The sequence below is a fragment of the Haplochromis burtoni genome, unplaced genomic scaffold, assembly GCF_018398535.1.
Source record: "Haplochromis burtoni strain Fernald_Lab_line unplaced genomic scaffold, NCSU_Asbu1 Contig_480, whole genome shotgun sequence".
In the NCBI taxonomy this organism is placed as follows: domain Eukaryota; kingdom Metazoa; phylum Chordata; class Actinopteri; order Cichliformes; family Cichlidae; genus Haplochromis; species Haplochromis burtoni.
This window is the reverse complement of record NW_024582841.1, coordinates 308,247-332,997: the sequence shown is the minus strand read 5'-3', so window position 1 is coordinate 332,997 and position 24,751 is coordinate 308,247. Positions and strand designations below refer to the sequence as shown.

The 24,751-nt window shown below is 42.8% G+C and overlaps 2 protein-coding genes across 3 annotated transcripts in view; both read right to left on the bottom strand.

Annotated features, from left to right (window-relative positions):
• Nucleotides 1–24,751, bottom strand: part of LOC102297995 (zinc finger protein 99) — a gene marked incomplete at both ends in the record, with an annotated part of 370,247 nt that overhangs the window by 91,875 nt on the left and 253,621 nt on the right.
• The window catches only part of LOC102297688 (sodium channel protein type 4 subunit alpha), a 279,846-nt gene that overhangs the window by 53,473 nt on the left and 201,622 nt on the right, over nt 1–24,751 (bottom strand). For both annotated transcript variants that reach the window (XM_005946550.2, XM_014341435.2), the window contains exons 20-23: nt 20,424–20,564; nt 20,217–20,337; nt 18,604–18,791; nt 2,017–2,140 (exon numbers count right to left, since the gene is read on the bottom strand). In XM_005946550.2, coding sequence (XP_005946612.1) covers nt 2,017–2,140; nt 18,604–18,791; nt 20,217–20,337; nt 20,424–20,564 — 574 coding nt within the window. The remainder of the gene's footprint in view (nt 1–2,016; nt 2,141–18,603; nt 18,792–20,216; nt 20,338–20,423; nt 20,565–24,751) is intronic.

Sequence of the window (24,751 nt, the reverse complement as noted above, 5' to 3'; positions counted from 1 at the left end):
TCAGGATGGATTAAATGCAGGGAATGAGTTTCCCTATTGGGATCAATAAAACAGATCTTATCTCAGAGGATCCAATTCTAATGCTGAAGTGCCCCACAGGACATCCCCACAGATCCTATGTGTACAGGCCGATGGCAGTACAATCTGTGGAATGCATTTTAAATGCTGCATCAATAGTGTCACTCTCATAATCTGACTCAGTAAACTTTTAGTGTACAGCAAAACAAAAGAACTGGACTATATAGCTGTATCACAAAAAGCAAAAAGCTTGGAGGCTTTTCCCCATCAAAGCTTAAATTATCTCAGCTTTTACTTTAAAAAATATGTATTCAATTCCTATAACTACCCCAGGACATTTATTTTGAAAGTCAGGCACTGCACGTCTTTGTGCGTTGCTTTGCAGCGTTGTTTCAGAGAGCAGCAAAGGCAAGGATGATGTTTGACCTCAGGTTATTTGACTGATGACCATCTGTCCCGCTGTAGCTCCTATAAATCACAGCTACTCTCTTCTTTTGCTCTGATAATGACCTGCTCCGCCTTATCTTTCTTATCTTGGTACAACGTTGTGTAAAGTGTATGTGAAGAAAATGAAATCTGGCAATATGCAAATGAACAGCTGTGTGTCATCTGCATACAGACAGAAATAAATGTGCCTGAAGTTCTGCAGCTACCGTTAGAACATAATACATCATATTTCACCTCCGCTCTCCATGAACTTGCCCTTCATTGGCTGATGTTAGCCCAATAAAACTCCAGTGTTCCCCCAGTCTGTCTTGCTCCCCTGTGCCTCTGCATCATTGCCACACTAGCCTGCGCCGAACGGGGTCTAAGACAAATCTCTGCGCTCCAGGAGGAAACCGGCTGAGTCAGGAAGGAAACAAGGTGTTTGCTTTTCACCTGGGTTAGTCAGAACAGGATCATAAATCTCTTGCTGAAAGTTTTGGGGCAAGTGGGAGGTGTGGACGGGCTCTCATGGCAAGTGAAACCACGAGAGTCTGAAAGGATACAGCTCCACAGCTTCAACAGATCCTGAGATACAGAAATGTAATGATTGTACTGGTGAAGACCAGTATGGTGGTAGATTTACAATTTGCTATGAAAGCTGGATTAAAACATGGAAAAAGAAGGAACTGAAGAAATCCGCTTAATGAAGTGAAACGGTAAAGTACACTGTTTTGGAAACTAAGAAGATGGAAAACAATCTTGTGAATGTGCATCATGGTGGAGCTGCAGTAAGGATGTGGTTTTGGGAATGTTGTAACAAGTTACAAATTACTCTGTTAAAAATGTAAAAAAGGATGTAGCTTTCGAACTATTCCATTAAAATAAAGATACATTTGATTGCTTTATTTGGTTAACTATTGATTAACTGTTGATTTCTCAGGTTTGACATTGAGCTTTAACACTACTGGTACTTGTATCGATACCACCACATTCACAGCACAATATAGGCATTCTGTCCAAAGACATGGTCTCGGTGTGGTTATCGCACACACAGGTTGCTTACTGGAATGTGCGGTGATTTGATGAGATGGAGCTAAACAGGAGAACCCCTCAAAAGCAACAGAGGGATAAAAAACACTCCCACTCTTCTAGATGCTGAACTCTGTTTCTGATCTGTGTTTTCCAGGAACATAATGACTGGGGTTAACAGTGACCGGGATGGCGTCATCACCTATGAAGATTTAGACCCCAGAAGGTTAATTAAATACAAGAATTCTTTCAGCAGATTTAGTTGTTTTTGACATCGGAGTTGTTTAAGTTTAAAGATAATGAATAAAGGCTGACAAGGACAAAAAAAATCTGTGGATGGGGAGATTAAGGAAGTTATTCTTTGCAGTATTACTTTTCCATCTGTCCATCAGCTTGATGAAACAGGGAGGCATCCATGGACATGCTGCCAGTCCATTTCAGGGACACAACACATGCTCAAATGCACAGCAGCAGCCAATCAAAATCATCCTTTAAATTAAGGCGCTTGTCTTTAATTGTGTGTGTGTCTGTGTGTGTGCTTACTATCTGGGAAACAGTTGTCAGGGTCCATCGCCTCTTCAGCCATCTCTGAGTACTCATCCTCTTCTTCTCCAGGCTTCCTCAGGTCCACCGTGCTGCCCTCTGATAGGCTGATGTCGTCTTTCGGCTGAATAAAACAAAAACAAACAACCAGTCATGGACTCGTCACCTTCACCACATCGACCTGCGACTGGTTAATGTCACCTACTCACGATTAAAATGAATAAACAAAGAATGAATAAATAAATAAAGAAGAATAGAAAACGCCTGCACAGATTAGGTGAGGGTGGGTTGGAAAGCAGCTTGCAGATACAACAACTACTGTAAGAAGGTTAAAGACAATTATGTAACCTGCCCTATACTGGAGCTACCACTTGAATGCATGCAGAAGGGTACCAGCTAACAGGATTGAGCTTAACTCTGCGTCTTGCCTGAACTAATGTTATCTAATGCTAACAGTCAGTTTAATTCTGAGTGAAAGTATTCATTGGTGCCAATCATAACACTAATGTGAGCAATCAATACATGTCAGCTGTTTTTAAATTATTCTTCTATTTTGTATTTATGAAAACAAAAATCATTCTGACTCAGAGTGTTTAAGCCAAACCACTAAAGGCTAATCAGTCTGAACATGCTGCCAACTGATAGGTCAAAAAGTGAGGTTTTTCAGTTACTATTTAATATTTTCTCATTAACAGTATAAAAATGGCTGTAGTGGTTAGAACAGACCTGTTATGAAGAGTCAAGCTGAGTGTTTTCACTTTGACAACTGAGGTTAGGAACAGATTTTGAAACCACACACACTCCTGGTTACTCTTCCTTCTGACTCTTAGATTGACTTTAATTAACAAAACTGAGTTAATGTTGTATTAATTATGACTCAAAACTAGTGACTGAACTCATCAATCCACTAGGAGTTCCCCTACTGAAGGAACGGGAAAAGAAAGATGAGTATTCTACAGGTCGCCCCCTGTTGGCCATTAAAGAAGGTTAACGGTACTTCCACGCTGGCTCAGTGTTGTCATGCTTGTGAACTGAGGCATGCACCAAAATCAATCGCTTTTCTAATCATATTCCAGCCCTGAAGCTGGATCAGATCTATCATTAACTATAAATACTTACAGGGGTGTGCTGATGTCACAGTTAATGCTAACAGTGACCAACGCAACAACCATAACCACAACATAACACAACAAATACACTGTAACAGATTTAACCTCATAAAAAAGAAAAACTCTAGTGTGTAAATGATTTACGCAAGTCACCAAACTTTTAATCAAAGTCCTTGAAACCAGTGCTGACTATCAGCAGCCTCTTATTCTCATTCTCTGTTGTTATGTCCACCTATCCATCCACCCAAAGCTCCTCCCTGACTTTAAGGCTTTTAAATAACTCCACTTTAGCTCCAACTGGTGTTGTCATTTCTCTGTAATAAAGGAACACATTTCAGAGTGTGTTTTTAATAGTCCCTGGGCAACAATGGAGCTCTAACACACACACACACACACACACACACACACACACACACACACACACACACACACACACACACACTTCACATTTTCATTTGTTGACAATAAGAAATCACATCTCCAGTAAAGTAAGGCTTCCTGCTCGCATCTGAATTTGTTTTACTATGAGCGCTGTTCAATCTGTTTGTATGTATTTGTGCATTTTTTGTTTGTGCGATTGTCACTTTGCTGCAGTCGAGGCTGAATGAGTCAGATTTAATGTTATGTAACTGACAGGAATCCTGGCTGAGAAAACAGAGAGACGCCACCTTCCAAACCTTCCCTCCCACCGCTAGGAAAACTGCCGTCTGTTCTATCTGGGCAAAACTAGACGTTAGGAAATCCCCCCCCCCCACCTCTCACGTCCCCCCTCATCCCAGCGGACTTCAAAGGTCCCTGTTTGCTAAGCATCATGGGAGTTTAACTCTACAAAGGGACGAGAGAGATGAAGGGATAGGAAACAGGTTTTCTGCTGAGGCCCGAGGAAGGAAATTTGGCAAGTTTTGTTGACTGTCAGGACAAAAGACACAGCAGGGGTGTGAGTGTGTGTGTGTGTGTGAGTGTGTGTGAATGTGTGGACAGGTGAGCTAACTACCTGTGTCAACAGCTAACTCATGAATACATTCAGAGTCTGGGAACAGAAAGCAGCCACTGTGACGAATGCCAGCCTTGGACACACACACACGCATGCAAAGGTGAAACCAAACAGACGTGAATACACGGCTAATCTCTGACAGACACACACACACACACACACACACACACACACACACACACACACACACACACACACACATACACGTGAAGAGACGCACACATAAAGTGGATAATATAATATAACACACACGCAGCAGCCTTGGGCCAAAACCTCCTGACGGTTGACGTCTATAATGAGCGGTTTAAATGTATTTCTAGTCATAAGCTGTTTCTATTGTGGAGCCAGAGAGGAGCAGCAGGCAGCACATTCACGAACATTAGAGTCACGTGTAATCGGATTACTGTAATGAAAGTAAGAGAACAAGTACATAAAAAACAAAAATTACAATTAATGAAAAGCGTCTGTGCTTTGAGTGCATCAGCAGGTTTATTTAACACGTCTTCACTCAGTAGAAAAAGCTTTCTGTAATTCATCACTGACATCTGCTGATTTGAAAGATTCTGATGATGTTCTTTTAAGGAAGACAAGTGAACAAAGACCATCGATAGCAGCTTTGTCTTTTGTTTTTGTCCACTTTATTAATTTGATGACAACAAAAAGTGAAGCTGATGTGGAAATAACTTAAAGCTGCATTCTCCTAGTGGCCAACAGGGGGCGACTCCTCTGGCTGCAGAAAGGCTTCCTGTGATGGTTCTCTTCTTATTTGTCCTTCTGTATTTTGTTGTAGTCTGCTCTCTGTGTTCTGGATTATTTCGTGTTTCTGTATGAGCTCTTCATATTTGTTAGCGTTATGTTCTGATTTTGAGCTTTTAGCTTTCCTGACAGCGTTGGAGTTTTTCTTTTTTTTAAATCCTGTAGTCCTGGGATACTCAATTAAATTTAAGGAGGCCCAGTTAGAGAAATGTCCCCAAACAAAGGTCCACAATATCATAAAGTTTGCCATGCACTACAATTCAGTGCAAAATATTTTGAAGTATTTTATCCAATCAACAACTGGCTGTCGAGTAAAAGAAAGAAAGCATTTCAAGAATGTTTATTATGAATTTTCATAATGACGTGGAGCGTACTCTAATAATAATTAAATATTAATAAAAAGTTATTTTCTTTTCAGTTAAATATTGTTTGCAAACAAAAGGAAAAAAGCTTTTGAAAGTGTCTTTGAACAAAGTGCGTGATTTAAAATAATGTTTGAGTTTCCTCTAAGCTGCATTTGTGCGACTGGCTTCTTCAGACTTCTGTGTCCGGTCTCCTCGCCGAGCTTCCTGTGTTCACAGCCATTCTGAATCAGTCATTTAACTGTTTCAGGTCTGTGATAATAGTTCTCCAACTTATGCTCTTTATTAGAATCAGAATTAGGATAACCCAGGGTTTGCTCATCACCTGCTGACTCGGTCCGGCACTGCTGGTGGTTTCTAGATACCAAGGTGGTGACAGAGAAAACACTCGGGTGTTCAACTTACAGTTTATGGGCCAATATTAAATATTTTGCAGCTCAAAATAAGCAAACGGCTGAATTCTTATCTTAAACTCAACAAGATGGCAGCCCAAACACTAAAGCTTAAAAAGGCAGAAATCTGAAACCGATGGTGACGTCACAGAGGCGTAATCCATCTTTTATATACAGTCTATGCGTCTGAAACCCTCTGAATAGACAATAAATTGAAAATCCACAACAATGGAGTGTTTAGTTGTTTGTTCAGCAGGTAGCTGCCAGAGTGAAAGACATTTCATTCATTCATCAGCAAAGCCAAGCGTGTCGCATTGTTCGTCTTCACTAGGCAGGAGGAATGGCATGTCCACTACTAACGAGGACCAACACAACATTTTTTGTTCCCTGCAGTCTGCCCTTTTGTTTGTTTCAATCCAACAAATGCAGACATAAGATATATTTTATATTTACACAAGGCTGAGAGAGAGACGGAGAGAGGGAAACAAGCGAGAAGGCAGCAGAGATGGATGCAGGCAGAAGTGCAGACTCTTACATTTAGTCAGATGAGCAGCTCCAAGTAGAGAAACATCTTCTGCAGCACAAAATAATGACATCACACATGCAGAAAACAGCTGAGCGAGCAGGTCAGGAAACACACCTGGCCGGTCGGGGTGAACGTGGACAGACGGCAGGAAGGTTTATGCTTCACAGAGAAGGCAGACCATGTTACAGTTCAATGTAGTGAATTTAATCAATTCACTTCAGTTTTATTTGTACAACACCAGACCACAGCAACAGCTGCCTCAAGGTGCTTTATATTGTGAGGTAAAGACAACTGAAAATACAGACAAGCCTTGGCGAAGGTGAGAAGGAAAAACCCTTTTTTACAGAGAAAGCTTTGAAGAATCACTGCATGTTTCGTGCTGCTCATGCAGCTGCTATAGAAGCTTCTGGAGCTTTATTAAAATGACATTTCCACCAGTCACTGACAGCAAACTACAACATAATTCCCCTTCTTTAGATGCATGGCAGTCCCGGGACCCAAACGAAGCTAACTCCAGTGTTATATACACTGATTTAATGTGGGGATCATGTCACATGATGGCCTGGGTTCCTGTGTCTTTACATCAACAGCAGAAGTTTGAAAACGTAGGAGTTAAAACTGATCTTTGCTTCTTTAGATGAAACCGTATGTCCGGTGCTGGTCCTGTGGGTGAGGATGCCTTTCTGTGTTTCTCTGAAGTAACTCTGCAGAGCTGCAGCTCGAGAGCTCATCGACATCCAATCCGGGAGGTTTTGATGTCGGCCATTTCATAACAGACAGGAGAAATCAAAGCCAGGCCGCCGCGTCCATTTCCCACCACCTGTCTCTGCAGACAGCACCTGGACATCTGCTGGCGGGGATCCTGAACTATACCGGGGTCAGAGGTCACCAGCTTGAGACCGTGATAGCAGTCGGGGTCACAGTGAGTTTTACTAGCTGACATTTAAGGGCGCGCACACACACTCAAACAGCTGTGAGGACAGGGTACAGCTGGCACAAACAGAGGAAAGTCACACACATGCTCAGCTGTTTCTACATTCATGCCTGTAAGAGCCAACCAGCTTCAGTCCACTCGTGCTTTTCCTTATGTTGCTTATTTGTCTCCTGCTTCACTGGTGGATGTTCAGACCAAACATGGCCAAAGCTTCAAAAATGACATCAGTGCACTGAAAAGCAATCAGCAAGCAATCTTTTTTCTGCTTTCTGCTCTATATGATGTCACAAAGACAGGACATCCTTAATATGGTCGTCTCAGGCACAGAAGCTCCGCCCACCTGCAGTTCAAACCCTCTTTGTGGGAAGAACTGAGGGGCTGCATCGAAACCCAGTATGAGATCAGTGTGAACTGTGCAAAGCTGGTGTAGTAAAGTCACAGAGTGAAAACACGGAGCTGGAGCTTTAACCTAAAGTCCGACTCCAGCGTTTGCCTCACAGGCGTCCTGACGGTGGAACTGTTTCTAAATGATCTAAATAAAGAAGCGCGCTGCGGCTCACTCAGTTTTCCAACAACAGTGTTGGTCTTTAGCTCGGAGAAATCAGACATGTCAGGCTTCTTGGATTCTTTGTTTTAGCCCAAATCACAGCGTGGACACTGAGTTTTTATGCCTAAACCAAAGCAACAAGTTAACCTTCAGCTTTTGTGTCAACCCTTGGATGTGTTTGTGTCACCATCCTAATGTGAATTTGTTTTTAAAGCAGGAGTGTTCCTGTACGCAGCTGATCTACGCAAATCTACACGGTTACATTTTAACCGCAGTGAAACATGTAAAGCTCATTTAGAGTTGTTTAGGACGAGCGTGTAAAAGGCTGCAGTGATGCTGCAATGATTCGCTGCCTTCTTTGGAGGGAACAGAAAAGCTGGGCACAAACTCCTGTTTCAAAGCAAGAAACCCGACGTAGTGCATTCTTGAAATGTTTTGGACCATTTGAATTATGAAGCTTTTAAACAAGAGCAATTTTGACATTAGAGTCGTTGGGAGGTCGAGAGGTGTTATAAAAGGAGCCAGAATGCTTTACAGCAGATGATTATGAAGCTTCGTGATGGTATCCAGGCTGCAGCCGCTGCGTACCTGAAGCACCGAGCTTAGAAAACACAAGCAAACAATAAATCACAGGAGCTTTTATTTGGCGAGAACAATGCCGTCTTAATAACAGTCTTAAATTATTTAAAACTTTCCCATCCAGTCGGAGCAAAAGGATCTAAAGGTCAACTGCCAATGACTGCCACTTTGGTGACCTTTGACCTTAGCTGTTGACCGTGGGCACGACGACCAGCTGATTCCAAGCTTTTACAAGACAGTAAAAAACCACATTCAGTGATTTATAACACCATTAAAGGCTCGGTCAGCTATTTAATCATTACATAACCAAACCAAGGGTCTATTAAAACTGGAGTGCCGGAGCGGCTTAACAGCTTCTATTTACAGTGAGCTGTTTGTGTACTGGAAATAAATTACATACAACTGAGCTGGCGGGAGTGGGGAGATGGGCCGAGAGATATAGAGAGTAGCAGAGGAGAGAGAGGACGACAGCAGAGGGGAAAAACAAGGAATTACAGCTGGAAGAGACGTAACAAGAGGGAGATGAATGGCTGCGGTGGCTTTGTTAGCTTCACTACGACTGATCAGCTGTCGCAGCTGCACATTTAAAATAAAGAATTTTGGCCTTTATTCGGTTACATAACAGACTCTATACAATTATTGATATTCGAGGCCGGATAAAGAGTGAGTGAAAGTGATAATAAATAATAGTAAAAAATCATAAAATGGTAACCCCACTTGGAAGTCAAACCCTCGTCTCCTGAGTGGAAGTCTGTGGACTGCGAGCTTCTCACCACACAGCAGGAGAAAACACGTTTCTGTCAAACTAATGAACATGAAAGACTCATGAGTGCCTACATCAGCCCGTCCCAAACTTTAACCTTGACTCTGAATTATCGAGAAACGGGCCAGAACAATCTGCAGCTAATCTCTACTCTTCTGCTAAAGCTGAACATGAAAGACGCCACTTTGACTGTAAAGACAGAGACACACCCTGAAAGACCCACAGAGGGAGAGGGTGCTATAGAGATTGAAAATGTGACGTCATTCCGGGGTAAAACCGCAAAGGATTGTGGGAACGAGTGGCAGGCGGTACTAGCGCATGCAGGCTTTCACATGAAAACAGTCACACAGCGCTAAAAAGAAACAAATAATGACAAGAAGCTGCTGTATTATTAACTGCAATAGCCGGTCGCATGACAGCCACGGGAAGCCGACGGGTAAAGTGATCGGTTTTTATCGGATTACGTCGTGGAAGAGAAATTGTTTAAGCCATGTTTCCGAAGCAACAAAGAGGCGACGGATGGCCTGGATTGCAGACCAAATATGACGCCCCAGAACACTCCAGCTCACAGGTTAGTCTGCTCCAAGCATTTCCACAAAGGTCAATCTGCTGTTGTAGTTATCATAACATAATTGTTGATGTAGGTTACAAATAAGTCTTTATTTGAATTGAATTCGTTGCTATGCTGCTTTATTCACTGTGGCTTTGCGGGCTAATGTTTGTTGTGTTTTGTAGGAAAACCAGCCTACAAAATGCAGGAATGTGATCCAGACTGGCGCCCTCTATCAACCTGGTCATACTGAGTGTAAAGCTGCTACCACAGCCAGATTTGATCGGTTAAGAGAGAGAGCGATATCAAAACAGCCACAAAAAGTCCTGCATATATGTGCCCAAGTGTTGTACTGAAGCAATCCAGTGATGAATAACTGTTTTCCAGTAAGTTGTTTTGCAATGTTGTTGGATTTTTTTTTGCATTGTTGATTTGTTTTTCATCGAAGCAGCTAATAAAGTATGACTGAATACAATTTTGCATCTTTCTTATAAGACTCTATAATAGAATGAAACAATAATGCCAGTTATGAATAAAGACAATAAATTGAATGAATTATGAAACACTCATTTTTTTCCTATTAGATCTGAAAATGTTGTGTAACACTACAACCTGAAACAACAATTAGATTGCGTTGGCCTGTACAGGAGATAAAGGACAAAAATGTAACAACAGCTGTGAAATGGAATAGTCCAAATCACCAAAGTAAACTGGACCTGGGCTTGTTGCAGGGATCTGAAGTTACTAAACATTTTGTGAGTGTATGCACTCACACTTAGGACCATATAATAGTAAATATGTGCGTGATGAAAGCTGGGCAGCAGGCTAATGTCCGTACTCCACTCTGTATGCTTATATGGGTCTGACCCTTTCACTCCTTTGATTTTTTTCGTCGTACTTTTTTTTGTTTTGCCTTTTCGTCACGTCTGTCTTTGTACGGACCTGCCGTGTTCTCCGTCGTTTTGTACATCACTGTTTTTGGGGCAAATAAAATGCAAGTAGGGATTAAAACCGCAGAACTATGATTACCGGTGCTGGAAATACTAGCGCTTGATGCAGTGTTTTGATTTTGTTGCCACGGGTACCCACAATGCAATGCACAAAAGTCACGTGGTCTGTGAATCTCTATAAGTAAACCCAGGCTCAGTGTTAATATGGAGGTGTTAGCTGTGGATTGAGGTCGGTGTTAAAGCAAAACAAACAGATATCAGCCACCTGCAACCCGAGCTCTGAGTGACAGACTGCTACGCAACTGCTACACCGATCACACTGTCTCCATCCCCGGCTTAACTTTACTGCTCTCAGCAAGGTTCATATCTGTCTGACTTTTACCTTAAATATCACAGTCAGAACACACAACGTGGTTATGATTTTAAATGTATTGTGTGAATCATAAAAGTCAAGTCAAAGTTGAGCCAACATGCCACGTCATGGCTGAGCAGGGATTGGAACCATTGGGGAACACGTTCATTAGTTTTAGTCTCTACAAGCTTCATTGTTGGGTTTCTGAAAACATGTGAGTTTGGGGTAATAGCATCCGCTCTGTATGGTGACAGATGACCCACAACCGGCATTTAGATGTGAGACTGACAATCCATATGTGACTGATTGGTAACTTCCAAAAAAGAATCCCTGTGTGGGTCACCTGCCAATAGGAGGCAATACACAGTCGGGTGAGTTAGGAACCATCTAAAAAGTACAGAACAGTGTTTTTATAGAGTCTAAAGTTGGACAGGACTGACTCATTCTTAGAGCCTGCCTCAAGTGGACACTGGAAGAACTGCAGGTTTTGTAGATGTCCACAGCTTTGATGAAACATGAAACACAGTGTAAAAGACAGAGATCAAGAACCGCTACTTCCATTCTGGGCATTAAGTAAAACAGATTCATTCTCTTTTTGCAGTGAAACGGGGAATAATATGACTTCTTATCACTGGATTCCCGCCCTTGACCCCGACACTAAACCACAGACTGGTCCGGTCGGCACTGACAGCTCATGTTCATCTAAGCCTAACTACACATCGCAGAGAGAGCGACGTGGAGCTACACCTGACCCCAGCTGCTGACTAATGTTCAGATCTCACCAACACCTTCTTGCTGGTGCATTATTTAACTGCGTAACTAGGTCACGAGCTGGCCAACACGCATTGTCTGACATAATAAAAAATCATTGTTCATTCATGTTGCTGAGCCAGCAAGAAGGCTTGCCAAAAACAACACCGGCATGAATTATTTAGATGTCAAAATATTACGTATTTAACAAAAACACAGCAGCCATGTCTATTACTCATGGTCAAACCCCCAGTGTGTGTGTGTGTGTGGCTTTGTCTGAGACTCATTATTTAAAGCACAGTTACACTAACAGTCGTGATGACGCTGAACAACGTCACATCGCCGCTGCCTCCGCTCATCTGCAGATAAATTCTGAGCATGCAGGTCATTGGGGATGCTGCAGGACACCAGCTCCTTCGATTATAAATCATAAAAATATCAGAACAGCCGAGCACAGATTAAACAGGCAGGTTAAACACCACCTGTACAAAGACTGTGCATCATAAACTGTATTTGTGAAGTGTGCACACTCTCAGGCGCCAGATTGGCCGCTGAGTGCAGCTAACATTAGCAGGTTAGCATCCACGTCCCTGTGCTGATTGTAGTCACACATCGCTGCGGTCGAGTGGATGTATATCAGCTGTCACGCTGACTCTTTCCAAGGTTTCTTCACAGAGAGAGAGAGATGCTGCTGCCTGCTAGATCCCTAACATGTCAGACCTAACTTTCACCCAATCAGAAGGAAGTTGGCCCAAAGGTAGGGCAGCCTTAAAGGGAAAGGATGTAAAATGTTATTTTTCAGACAGGGGACGAGCTGAGGGGTTGCACTTGGGTCCAGGATGAGTTAAAAAAGCTAAATCATGCAAAGCTACTCCAAGTAGATCCAAGAATAAAAAATTGCAGCTAAAAACAAGCAGAATAGATCAATACTCATCTAATCTAATAAAGTGCTTCCAGCATTGCCTCAGCTCTGCCTCACAGGAGGAGCTGTCCTGGCAGGGGGAAGCTGCTGCTGTGACTGGCTCATGGATCTGTTGCAAACTAAATGTTGCAATAAAGAAATGTCTTTAATACTTTTTCAAAAACAAAGCGTTTCTCTGGCAACACGAAAAACCAGCTAAATAAGTCTTGTTACAGTTCAAATGAGTTCAATCTCAGTCTACGTCTGGGCCCTGCCAGTCAAAAGCTCAGACCTCAGACTGCTCTAAATGATTGGCTTCTACATTTTTTTTCTACTCTGAGATCGTTATGATGTCAAAGAGAAATGATTTCACTTAAGTGGTCATCTTAGCCAAAGTTCTTCTAAACAAAAGGAAACCAGCTAATACCAGCATTCAGAAAGGAGCTGTCCAGAGTGTGAGCACAAGCATTTAGTGACTGGCAATGCAACCCAAATATCCCAGATTCGAGGCAAGCGACAGAAGTGACAACCAATGAGAACGAAGGATGCTGTTGATTGACTTATGAGAGGGTGACAAATACATTTAAGGGTTGCCTGGGCCCAGAATGTCTGCTGATGCATGATGAACGGACTTCCTGTGTGGATGCGTGTTCATTATAAGACAACAGTGCTACAGGAAGTGCTGAGCTACGGCCATCACCAAATTAAACCCCAAAAAGAAACTTTCTAAAACAGAGATGCTGGAAAAAACAGGGTCATTTTATAATGGTGGTGATCCCTCCCCACAACCAGAGTGGACGAACCAACGAGCTTGTTAAACTCAGAACAATGGAAACCTCACAGCTGGAGAGTGTTTGTTTCCTTCTCTGTCTCTCGTAATTGTTAAATATTTCAGGGGGTTCGGGAAGAGGTTTGGTCACGTCAGGAAACACGTCGTAGCTCGCTGACTGTAAGTCAGCACCGTTCAGTTTACAAACGCTCGCATTCAGCTGGGAGGATTTCAGGCGATCTGAGGGGAAATGAGACAAGCAGAGTAACAGGTAACGGGAGGAAGACGAGGAACGATGCATCAGTGCGTGCCTGTTCTTCTCTTTTCTGCTGAATGTCCAAGTGAATTAAGAAAAAGGAATAAAGGGAATGAGATGTTACAGCAGTGGCAGAGAGAGAAAACAGCCCTCTTGCATCACACACACACGCACACACACACACACAGGAAACAAAGCTTGATGCTAAGGAGTTGTGAAAGCAGCGATGCTCTGAGTCCCTCTCTTTCTGTTGTCCCGCCTTCCAATCCAGCCTCCCGTCTCAAACAGCGTTAGCGTATCCATCTCTGTGAGGACGACGCTAACCTCCAAATTATTCTGCTCTAAAACCAGATTCGGACGCTTGGACGGCTCCTCTGAACCTCCAGCAGATGGTGATCGGACCCTCACCCGGAGCCGTCCTCACAAACATATACATGTATTTACACCACCACCCCCATCCCCCTCTCTGGCTCAACAGCAGCTGATTTAGGGGGAAAATATGTTCCTGAGCTTTGTTCTATTTATGCTGCCCTTTCACATTAGGTCACAGTGTGTATCTGTGTGTACATGTGCCGCAGCTCTCGCTGTATTTGCATGTTTCACCTCGCGGCTAAATGTCTACTGCACCACGCAGTGGATACAGAGATCCTGTAAAGCTAGAGCAGAGCAGAGGAGATCTGGTACTCGGCTGTTTGTAGGCGTGTTCAGAGCTTGTAAACAAGTCAGTGACTCTCACCAGTTTTTCATGCTTGTGTTATGTTAACACCCTGAGCTACAGCCATGGCTACCAATGGCCGCCCCTCCCTGAGGCCGGTTCTATTGGAGATTTCTTCCTGTCAAAAGGGTTTTTTTCCTTCCCCCTGTTGCCAAGTGCTGCTCAAAGTTCGTGTGATTGTTGAGGTTCTCTCTCTAATACTGCACGGCCTTTATTTTTCAATATAAGGCAGCTTGAAAAGACCGATGTTGTGAAGAGAACTGAGCTATGGATTTTTAATAAAGCAACCTTTTTTAAAAAGCCTGTGATTACATGCGCTTGATGTGAAAGTAAATGGTTAATGTGGAGATCTCGAACTACTAGACGGTACGAACACACAGTCTTCCTTTTTCTTTCTATGAAAATTATCTTTGAAATGGATGGACTGAGACGAAACACACACACACACACACACACACACACACACACACACACTCAAAGTAAGAGGGTCCCTCAGACAGAATTGGAGGCCTCCGGCAGTGCATTATGGTCCAGCATTTTTCTCACTCTGCTGTGCTGCGTGTGTGATGTGTTTGTGCTAAAAGGGTGTATATTAGTGTGCGTGTGTGTGCATCTGTGGTAGTGATGCAAGTTATTCAGACTCTGCGTGCCTCTGTGTGTGTGTGTGTGTCCTGCCTCACTTCATCTATTCATAGGACAAAAAGTCCGACTGAGCCGCAGACACCGTGTGTGTCTGTGTGTGTTTGTAAGTTCTTTGTACGACTCTGTGTCACATTTTTCAAACAGTGTAATATCTCCTTTAGGAACAAAACTCATAAAACTAAAATTTCTTAGTGTGTGTGTGTATGTGTACCGAGGAAGGAGGAGAGGAAGAAGAGGGAAGAGGAGATGTTTCGTCGTTTCCTCTCTCTTCTCTTTGTATCTAACATGAAATGACAGATTTGTGTCATGTGTGTTTGCTTGTGTGCGTCTATGCGTGTGTGTACACACCTGTGCTGACTCAGTTCATCATCACCTCTCCTCTTTAATCATGTTGTGCACCTGTTCTCCTTCTCACCCCCTCCCTCCCCCTCCATGTCCTTCTATCACCATCATTTCCAGCCTGGAGGAAGGACCCTAAAAAAGCGATCCCAGCTCGAGGTAGTTGTGCGTGCACGCAGCGAATAGAAAGATTGTGGAACATCTTAAGTTATTCTTACAGATATTGAGCAGAAATCTTGCTAAAGTTTGCTAGAAGTTGCAGATAAACAGTGCGTGGAAATGAAACTGATTTTAAGAAAGTGCTTCCTTACACAGTTTCCTGTGTTTTTGATGCTCCTGCATCATATTAATGCTCCAGTGCAAACGTCAGTCACGCTGTGATGTAATAGCTTTTTAGGAAAACGTCTTGAAAGTAGTCAAACCTAAACCTGACCTTTAACAGTGAAGAGCAGTGTTGGTCAAGTTACTTGAAAAAAGTAATCAGTAAATAATTACTGATTACTTCCCCCAAAAAGTAATCCCGTTACTTAACTGATTACTTATTTTCAAAAGTAATTAATTACTTAGTTACTTAGTTACTTTTTAAAAACATGATTTACAGCCTGAAGAGGTGATAAAGTGATAGATCTCTCAGCCCAATTCTACTTTTTCTGCATAATCCATCATACAAAATGTAATCAAATGGAAAAGTCTCTTTTTAAAACTTGTTTTATTAGTTTTAATCTTTTAACTTTATGCATCAAGCAAACATTTAATTATATGCAACATTCTCTGACTGGAAGAAATTCGTTTAACATTTAAACCTATTTTCTGCACATTCCAGCACATAAAATAAAATATTTTTGTGTGTTTACACTCAGTCTTTCAAATAGATGCAAGTAAAACACAGCAGAAAATAAATAAAGTCAAAGACTCAGCGGTCCTGTTGCTCTATTTTCACCTGTAAAGCAGGAGTGGGGTAGGCGGAGGGTTACCCTGGTGCAGGTGTGCCGCGGTCAGTGGAAGAATCCGCGAGTTTCTCTGTGAGTTTCCCATTACGTCGTAGCTACTCGGTGCTTGTTGGAAGTTTAGGGGTTTTTTCGCTGTAAAAAGAAGTTTTCTTCCCACGCACAGCGGACACTCATGTTTTTGTCACTTTTTATGGAATCAAACTCAAAGTAAGGTCAGTACTTCCACGCTTTAAACGCTGCACGCTCATACTCTCTCCCGTATGTGATCCATTGTTGATCTGCACACAGCTGTTGTCACGAACATCGCCCTCGTTTACGTCACTGTCATGAGACATTCTTGCAAAAAAAATCACGGTTTTAGTAACGCAGTAACGCAGCGTTCCTACGGGAAAGTAACGGTAATCTAATTACCGTTTTGCAATAGTAATCCCTTACTTTACTCGTTACTTGAAAAAAGTAATCAGATTACAGTAACGCGTTGTAACGCATTACTGCCCATCTCTGGTGAAGAGTCAAATGTAATGACTTACACAAACAGGAGTAACATGCAGTACTGAGCATACGGTTCATCAGAGTAAAGCTGAAGGACAGCTGAGCTCAAAGTAATAATCCTAATGAGCCAACAGCGCCGCACCTGCCTGACTTATTTCGATTATTAGAGCATTTGAAGCTCTGAGCTGTTGTGACTCAACAATAGGGACTCGTGAGCTTCAGCCCTCACTGGGAATCTCAGAGAGTTCCAGGTCAGCTGGGATTTATGTGCCGTCCAAAGTGCTCTTGGACTGCAGCCATGTTTTTATTAAACTGCCTATAACTAATAGCAGTAAAGTCTTCACTGCATGCTAACGTACAGGGAGGACGCTCGGCTTTACTCAGCAGAAACGATGAGATGGCAGCTGCTGGGCTGAGCGTGCTGCCAGCAGCTGAGCCGCCGCAGACGCGCTGCACAGATTAGTCGAGCTGAAAAGTGACATCGAGCCTGCACGGGATAATTAGAAGATGAAAACAACACATGAAAGCAGCACATGAGCCGTGGTAAAAATGGTCTGCACATGCTCAGATCAATCATTACGCACGTTATTGACTGGAGGCAGCAGCACTGATCAAAGCTTACAACCTTTTTATTAGTGTTTCATCAAGTAAATTCACATTTCCTCTGGAAACACTTTAGAACTTTAAGTTTTAATAATCCAATAAATCTGCTGCCTGGTCAGTGCTTCTGCTTTTTTCTGTGTAACTTATAATGGAATACTTTTAAGTAACTGTGAATATTTCTTCTAATAATTGTTTCACGTGACTCAGGATGTTACACCAGGATCGCGTTTGAGGGCTTTTTAAAATCATTTTCAGGCTTTTGCTCTACCTGAAAGACGGGAAAAGGTAAAGTTTTGCACAAAGTACAAATGTTTCACTTCACAAGGAGAAAGAAAGGATAACTCATACTTGTGTGTGTGGCTTTGTCTACTTAACTTTAATCAGCACAGGTGTTTTAAGCGACTGTTGTTATTATATTACTTGTAGTCATATTTGCAGTTACACATTTTTCCCAGTAGGAGGGGTCTGAGCCATAGACTGTAAATAAGAGATGACCACTGTTTCCTGAAGTCCCAGTTTTGTGCGCTAGGTGAGCAGTTCTTGCTGTTTGCCTCTTGATGTTTTAAAAAAAAAATCATTTTAGTATGTTAAATATCTTGGGATGGCTCAGAAGAGGACGCTGTCCGTACGCAACTTGTACATCGCACTGTAAATCATTCCCTGCTTTACGCTCCTTTCTGACCCTAATCGGGGACCATGACATACAAGATAAATATCGTGATGTGTTGAATAAATCTTTAAACCATAAACATGAGTGTTCACTGAAGTCAGAATTTGTGTGTTTTTACCACCAACTTTTACACAGCAAGACTTCATTTTCTAAGCACAGAAGTCGCCCCCTGCTGGACATTAGAAAACTGCAAATTCACAGACTTGGCACCAGTGAAACAGTTACAGTAACACAACATCATTTCCACGAGCACCGGTTAAAAACCAGCTGAAGCTTGTTACAGCACAGATGGGTCAAATTCAGCTGAATCAGCGTCCTTCGGATAAAAAAAACAATGAAATGCATGGAAAAGAATATTAGTTAAATATATTTTGTTGTGCATTTACTTAAGTATGTAAGTCTGGCTTTTTAAGATGAGCTGTAAGTGTTGAGTGGTAGATGGCGGTGCACCTGTAAGGGTTAATGAACTGACCTGAAGACAGACCAGCCGACAGACAGCCAGTTGTTAGAAGGTAACCTCGGGGGGGAACAGCAGCTGACTCATCCTCACACCTGAGCTTCTTATGTCACACACAGGTGTGTGTGTGTGTGTGTGTGTGTGTGTGTGTGTGTGTGTGTGTGTGTGTGTGTGTGTGTGAACCAGAAAACCTCAGTTGGCTCAGCACAGAGTCAGTTCTCCTCCCTACCTCCTCCCTCTCCTCCTCCTCTTCTTCCTCAGAACCCTCAGTCTGCTCCTCCTCTCCCTCCCCATCCTCTTCCTCCTCTGGGAACTCTACGTCCGACTCTCCGGGGGCGATGGGGACGCTGATGGTCAGGTTGGGATTCGTCATGTAGCTGTCATCCTCCGGCACCACGTACTTCTCCACGTGACGCCCTGGGATGAAGAAAAAGATGGATGGATGAACTAATGGAAATATTTTTATCCCTACCTTTCTGCAGGATTTCTTTTATTTGATTTTTTATGAAAGTTGATTTCTAAACAGTTTAGAAAATCCAAACTCAAGGCCGTAGATGGTCAGACAGCGGGGCAGTCTAAGACTTAGAAGATCTCTCTAAGAAGTTCAATAAAATTAACTTCATGTCTACATATTAGAGGGTCTGCTTCCACCAAGTTACTTGCCCAAGGATACAATGACCGAGACTGTCGGAGCCATCCCCAACCCCCGGGCCACAAACCAGTACCGGTTGTTTAGTACCGCGAGAGTTGAGTCTCGGGTGTGAAATTCATGGTTATCAGGGCTTTTAATGTTTTTATCGTTATCTCAGTTTCCCTGGGTCTTTTTCCGTGTGTTATGAATAAATCTTCATTTTTTTGGTACCGGTACTGGTTTTATTTTGTTGGATTTATCCGGCACACCTTAAAGGCCGGTCTGTGAAAGTATTGTCGGACATAAACCGGTCCATGGCACAAACAAGGTTGGGGACCGCTGCTTTAAATAAATCAAGTTAAGTCTTAAATGCATTTCAAAGATGGAACTGCATGAATGCCACATGCATGGAAGCTTAATTTACTAAAAATCACATCATATTTTATCAGATAAGACTTCAGCGTAGTGACTGAGACCATATCCACATCAGGAAAGTCCTTCCTGAGGTCTGTGGCCATTTTTTCAGAGACTTCTGCACAATCAGACTTCTGCTGCTCCTCTAACAGACTGATTTATTTGGGAGCGAACTAAACTACTTCATGGAAACTTCTCTTCAGCTCATTAAAAACATTCACTTTTGCCATCAGACCTGAAAGTTTCATGTTTTTGGTTTAATTTTAAGAGACACACCTGTCAATAACAGTTGACGGTGACCTTTGATGAAAATCTCATTTAAAGAAATTGATTTAGCAGCTTAATCTCATTTGTTAATTATGTACAAAGACTTTTTGAAAAGATGTTTGTTGTTTAACTGCTTCACACGGCTGATTGCTGTTTATGTGTGACTGCTTCTTGGCTGAGGGCAGGAACTTCCTGGAATCAAAGCTGGTCGGCTTTGAGTGGCTCTCACCCAAGAAGATGCTTGGCACACAACCATCAAATGGCAAATTAATGTGTTTATATCTTTTATGGATCGGCAGCTTATAAATACCAGATATTTTTACTCTTAAATCTCAGATGTCACAGCGCCTTACATGCATTAAACTGAGAAACAGCCGCAGCTGCATGACAGCAGTCCAAGGCTGGTTACTGAAAGGTGGAAATTAGCCAGATGAGGAGGTCATTGTGAATTCTAACAAAGGTAACACGAGAGGACGAGTACATCCGATCTGTGTTAGTGTGCGACAGAAATAATCTCTGAGGTATGTCACCTATGACAGCACCGTTGGCCTCCGTGTGGATGGTACTGAGGCGTTTCAGCTTCATCATGGCTTTGGCCTCCTTTCGCTTCTGACGACGACGCTTCAGGTTCCCATTAAAAAAATCCACCACCTGAACCACAGACAACATGAAGGGAAACACAGTGTGAGACAGAACGAGCTCTGTGGTAGTTTACAAAGTGACGCACAGACGGGTACCTGTCTGCGGCACCAGGCCAGGCCCCGGGTGATCCTGTGAATAGCGATATGCAGGTTGTTCATCTCCCCGTCGTCGTCTGGAGCCGAGAGGTTGTCAGAGCTGAAACTGCTGAGGAGCAGAGCCAGGAAGAGGTTCAACAGCTGGAGACACAGAGAAAGACAGCGAGGGAGAGACGCTGAGTTTAGAAATTCAGTTTGTAAGACAAGATTCAAACGTGCGTCAGGACTCTCGCCTCTCCTTCTCTTTGACGTCACGGTTTGCTGAACTGAACTGTGGGTGCGGTGTGAGCGTTGAGAAAAGTTCAACTTTTCAGGCTTTCTTTTTTCAAAAATGATCTTCATTAGTTAGCACTGATGGATCTTTGCTGACTTTGCCAGTAAGCACCGAAACACCAGGGTTTCTCCCCAGAGGCTAAATCTGCGTCCTCGCTGCTGTCTGCACTGACCTCTAAAGCTAACAAAGACAGAGCATGGCACAAATCCAGCTGAGTCTCAGGGGAAGCTCATTAATATTTCAGGTACTTCGACATAAATAAGTTTTAATCCATTTTTACAATTTATCCTCTGGAGACCATGAATGTGTGAAGATCTTCAAGGTTGTTAGGAGCCATTAACCCTCCCTGTCACCCAGATGTTCCCAGTTGCTTCCATTCTCTCATCCTTTATTCTTTAGTTAACTCATTAAACACACACACACACACACTTACACACTCGCACACACACACAGCCTGTGTGGCGTCACAGTGTCCATGGAAGGTTGATTGCTCAGTGTGTGCTGAATAATGCCTGAGGCTCTTAGTAACTGATCACCAAGCCGGAGTGCTACTCTTAGCCAGATTGCTTCTCTTTAACCACAACTCTGTGTGTGTGTGTGTGTGTGTGTGTGTGTGTGTGTGTGTGTGTGTGTGTGTGTGTGTGGTGACAGGTCAGGTGGCTCAGGTAGCAGCTTCCTGCATCTGTCTGATTTCAGCCAGCAGACCTCACAGCAGCAGACAGGTGGGTTTGTTTCATGCTCAGAGGCACTTCGGCAGGCCTTGCTATGCTTATAACATAAATGACACCATGAGCACCACAACCAGCAGCACGGGTCTGTCTAACAGAACAGCCTACCAGATCAAAGTGTGCAAAGTGTGAAGCTGGAAAAGTTATAAAGGGTTTATCTTCAGATGTACGATGAGGACTCGCTGCTCCTTTGTGTTGATAAAGAGCCCGATGAGGTGCTTTAGATCATAACGGTCCTGGATGCCGTTATGTTTTTTGGGGTGCATCCAACTGGGAAGAGACCCCGGAGTACTCTCCATAGAGATTACATATCTTGTCAAGCGTGGGATTACCCAGAAATAACTGGAAAACATTGTTGGGTAGAAGGGTGAATCAATTTCAGACAAATGAAGGAAAATGTATTAAATGTATTTTTATGGTTTATGAGACCATCTGAGCAAATTTTCTCCAATAGCAAAGGGTTATCGTCATAGTCAACCAAAGACATGTTGGAGAAGTTCTCGCAGATGGAACAAATTTGTCTTTTAACATATGTTGAGTTACAGATCTAACGCCAAACCCCAACCCTAACCAAAGAATCGAGAATGAACCCAAAAACGAAGTGAAAAACAATCACAGAAGGTTTTCAAATTCACCCTGCATCCTAAACTCTAAACGAGAATCCCTGTATGTCAAACCACGATGCTGAGGCCCTGCTACTTCCTGTTAAAAATATTCCGATGTCAGCCTGGGTATGGGCCCTGTGTCCTCAGGTCATCCTGGTCCAGTCCAGCTCATAATAATTATCTCGCCGTCCATTTCTGCCTCGGCCCATCTATCAAACATTCACACGTCTCATTCACAGCTATTGATGAATCAAGCAGCGCACACACCCCGCAGGCTGGACGTCCCTCAGCTGGTTGTGTTTACGTAACGACTCAACTGGATCCGGCAGCTTTCCAGTTTCTGGTTGTGTAAGAGGAAACCGGGCCAGTGGGTCAATATCTGACACCAGCAAGCAGAACTCTGACATGTGTGTGCAGGCATGCATTACTTGTGTTGTGAGGACATGATGCAGCGCATGCAGTCATGTTGTCAGGACTTCCCTCCCAATTAATAAATCCTCGGTCATTTATATTTATTTATTTGTCCATTTTTTTCCTTGAGGAAGTTTTCAGTCTGATTTGTGCAGGTTTGTGAACTCTCCAATTATATTATTTAAGGGCTCTGACTAAATAGTATTATTTTACTTTAAACTGAAAATTTTAATTACCTAGGTTACAGTGTGTGTGTGTGTGCATTGATCCCAGCTGGTGGTGGCGGTGTGTGTGCTGTTGTTTATAGTACTGATCAGTGTTCTGCTGTTACAATCCCAGTTTCACCAGCCCAGGTCGCTGGAATTTGATTGGCTGTGCCCTTGACTCAAACACCAATAGATCAATGCAGCTGATTGGTTAACATGGCAACATACCTTGACAGGTCAACCAGTGACCTTGCTGCTTTCCAACAGTCGATAGGAGATTGCTGACAGAAGTCTGTTTTATCAGTTTATTCATTTAAGCCTGTTTATAGGTCAAAATATGCCCAACCTTAATTATGTTTAATTATAGTTTTGGCCACCTGGGGGCAGTAATATCACCGTTAAAAGTGAGGAAACAACCTCCTACACCTACTGCACACCCAGAAGTTTAGCGTAACACCCCCGTCCTTTTCCAGCTACGCTTGTCTCAACAGTATATATCTGCTCTTGGTCTCTACCAACATCTAAAATAAATATCTGGCTCTTTAGCTCGTGAATACTCCACTCTATGGTTCACCAGCTGCCCACTAACTGTCTCTGTCAGCTGTTTGCAGCTGAGTAATTTAATATTGATTCATTCGGCTATAATAGATTTTTTGATTGATAAGATTTAATAAATTATCAGGAATAGTAAACAAAGAAGATCCAAGGTATGAGTTGCTCTCTATCAGTCAGGATTTGGACCAGAAGCTGTAACACACAGACTAACATCTGGAAATCCTGTACTCGGTGCTCAATTTCCTATTTTGAATTAAAAAAGTTCCTAAAACAAAACACAAGTATCACACGAAACTTCTAACCTGCATAAATAAAACACGATTCAGGCCAGAGACCATAAATGTGGAGTCATGTTGACTTAATCTAATGTGACAGGTGTCCGCTTGGTTCCAGCAGGACAGTCAAACTGGACTAAAGCCCTGCTGCTGTGAGAGGGAAAACCCTCCGTGAAACAGCTGCATGTATTATGATGAGGAAGTGTGTGAGGTGGATACAGTGAAAGAGGGAGAAGGTTTATAAGTGTGTTCGTGCATCAGCCGTGGATGTGTTTATGCTTGGTGACAGCGTGAGCCATCTGTGTGTGGGAGCGCGTGTCAATTTCTGGACCACCTGATCCCCCCAAATTCACCTCGTTTAACTCGTTAAACGGATCGTACCAATTAGCCTGGGGATTGGGCCAACCATCCACGCACTCTCACACACACACACACACACACACACACACACACACACACACACACACACACACACACACACACACACACACACACACAGAAAGTTAAAGGCACAGCTGAGCCACTGGTCGAGCACACGGGCGACAGAAAGATTTTGTTATTTATTTCCATGTATTTCTGATTGGATGTGAGACTAATTTGACCTCTTTTCAAAGTTCAGGTAATATTCTTCTCACTGTTGTTGCGTCTGCTTTACTTTCACTTTATTTCACTTCAAAAAGCCGCACTGATAAAGCCGCACTGATCTCTACTCCATTAACTGTCTGCTTCATTATGTTGGTGATGCTGGTTTAAATCCATCCTAAAGTTTCTGTGCAGGTGAACGAGGCAGAACATCACTTCTTCAAATTACAAACATAGTTTGTATCGATTTTATTGGGTCTGTCTGTGCTTTCAGTGGCTGGATTTTTATGTAACACACCTTGTATTTCTTTTTGCGAGTGCTTCATGAATATAAAATCTAATAATGTACTAATAAGAACTATTATCTTACAGCAGTGGAGCTGGATGCAAATGTATCTGTGAGGAAGAAAAACATCTGATCGAATTCTGCCCACATCATGATTCAATGTCTACATGCAAATGAGCTTGATGGAGTTGGTGAAGACAAGCACAAAAAAGTGAGACTGCGGAGACGAACAGACGACAGGTTTGCCTGTAGCTTCTTGGCGAGACAACCCAAGCTAAGTCCTTCTAGAAGAAAGTCAGCAGCCATCTTTGGAACCAGGCTGTCCAGTTAATTTGTCCGTCGGTCAGTCAAATCTGAAATTAACTCATATTTTTATACAGTAACTTTAGTATATTTAATGAAAAGT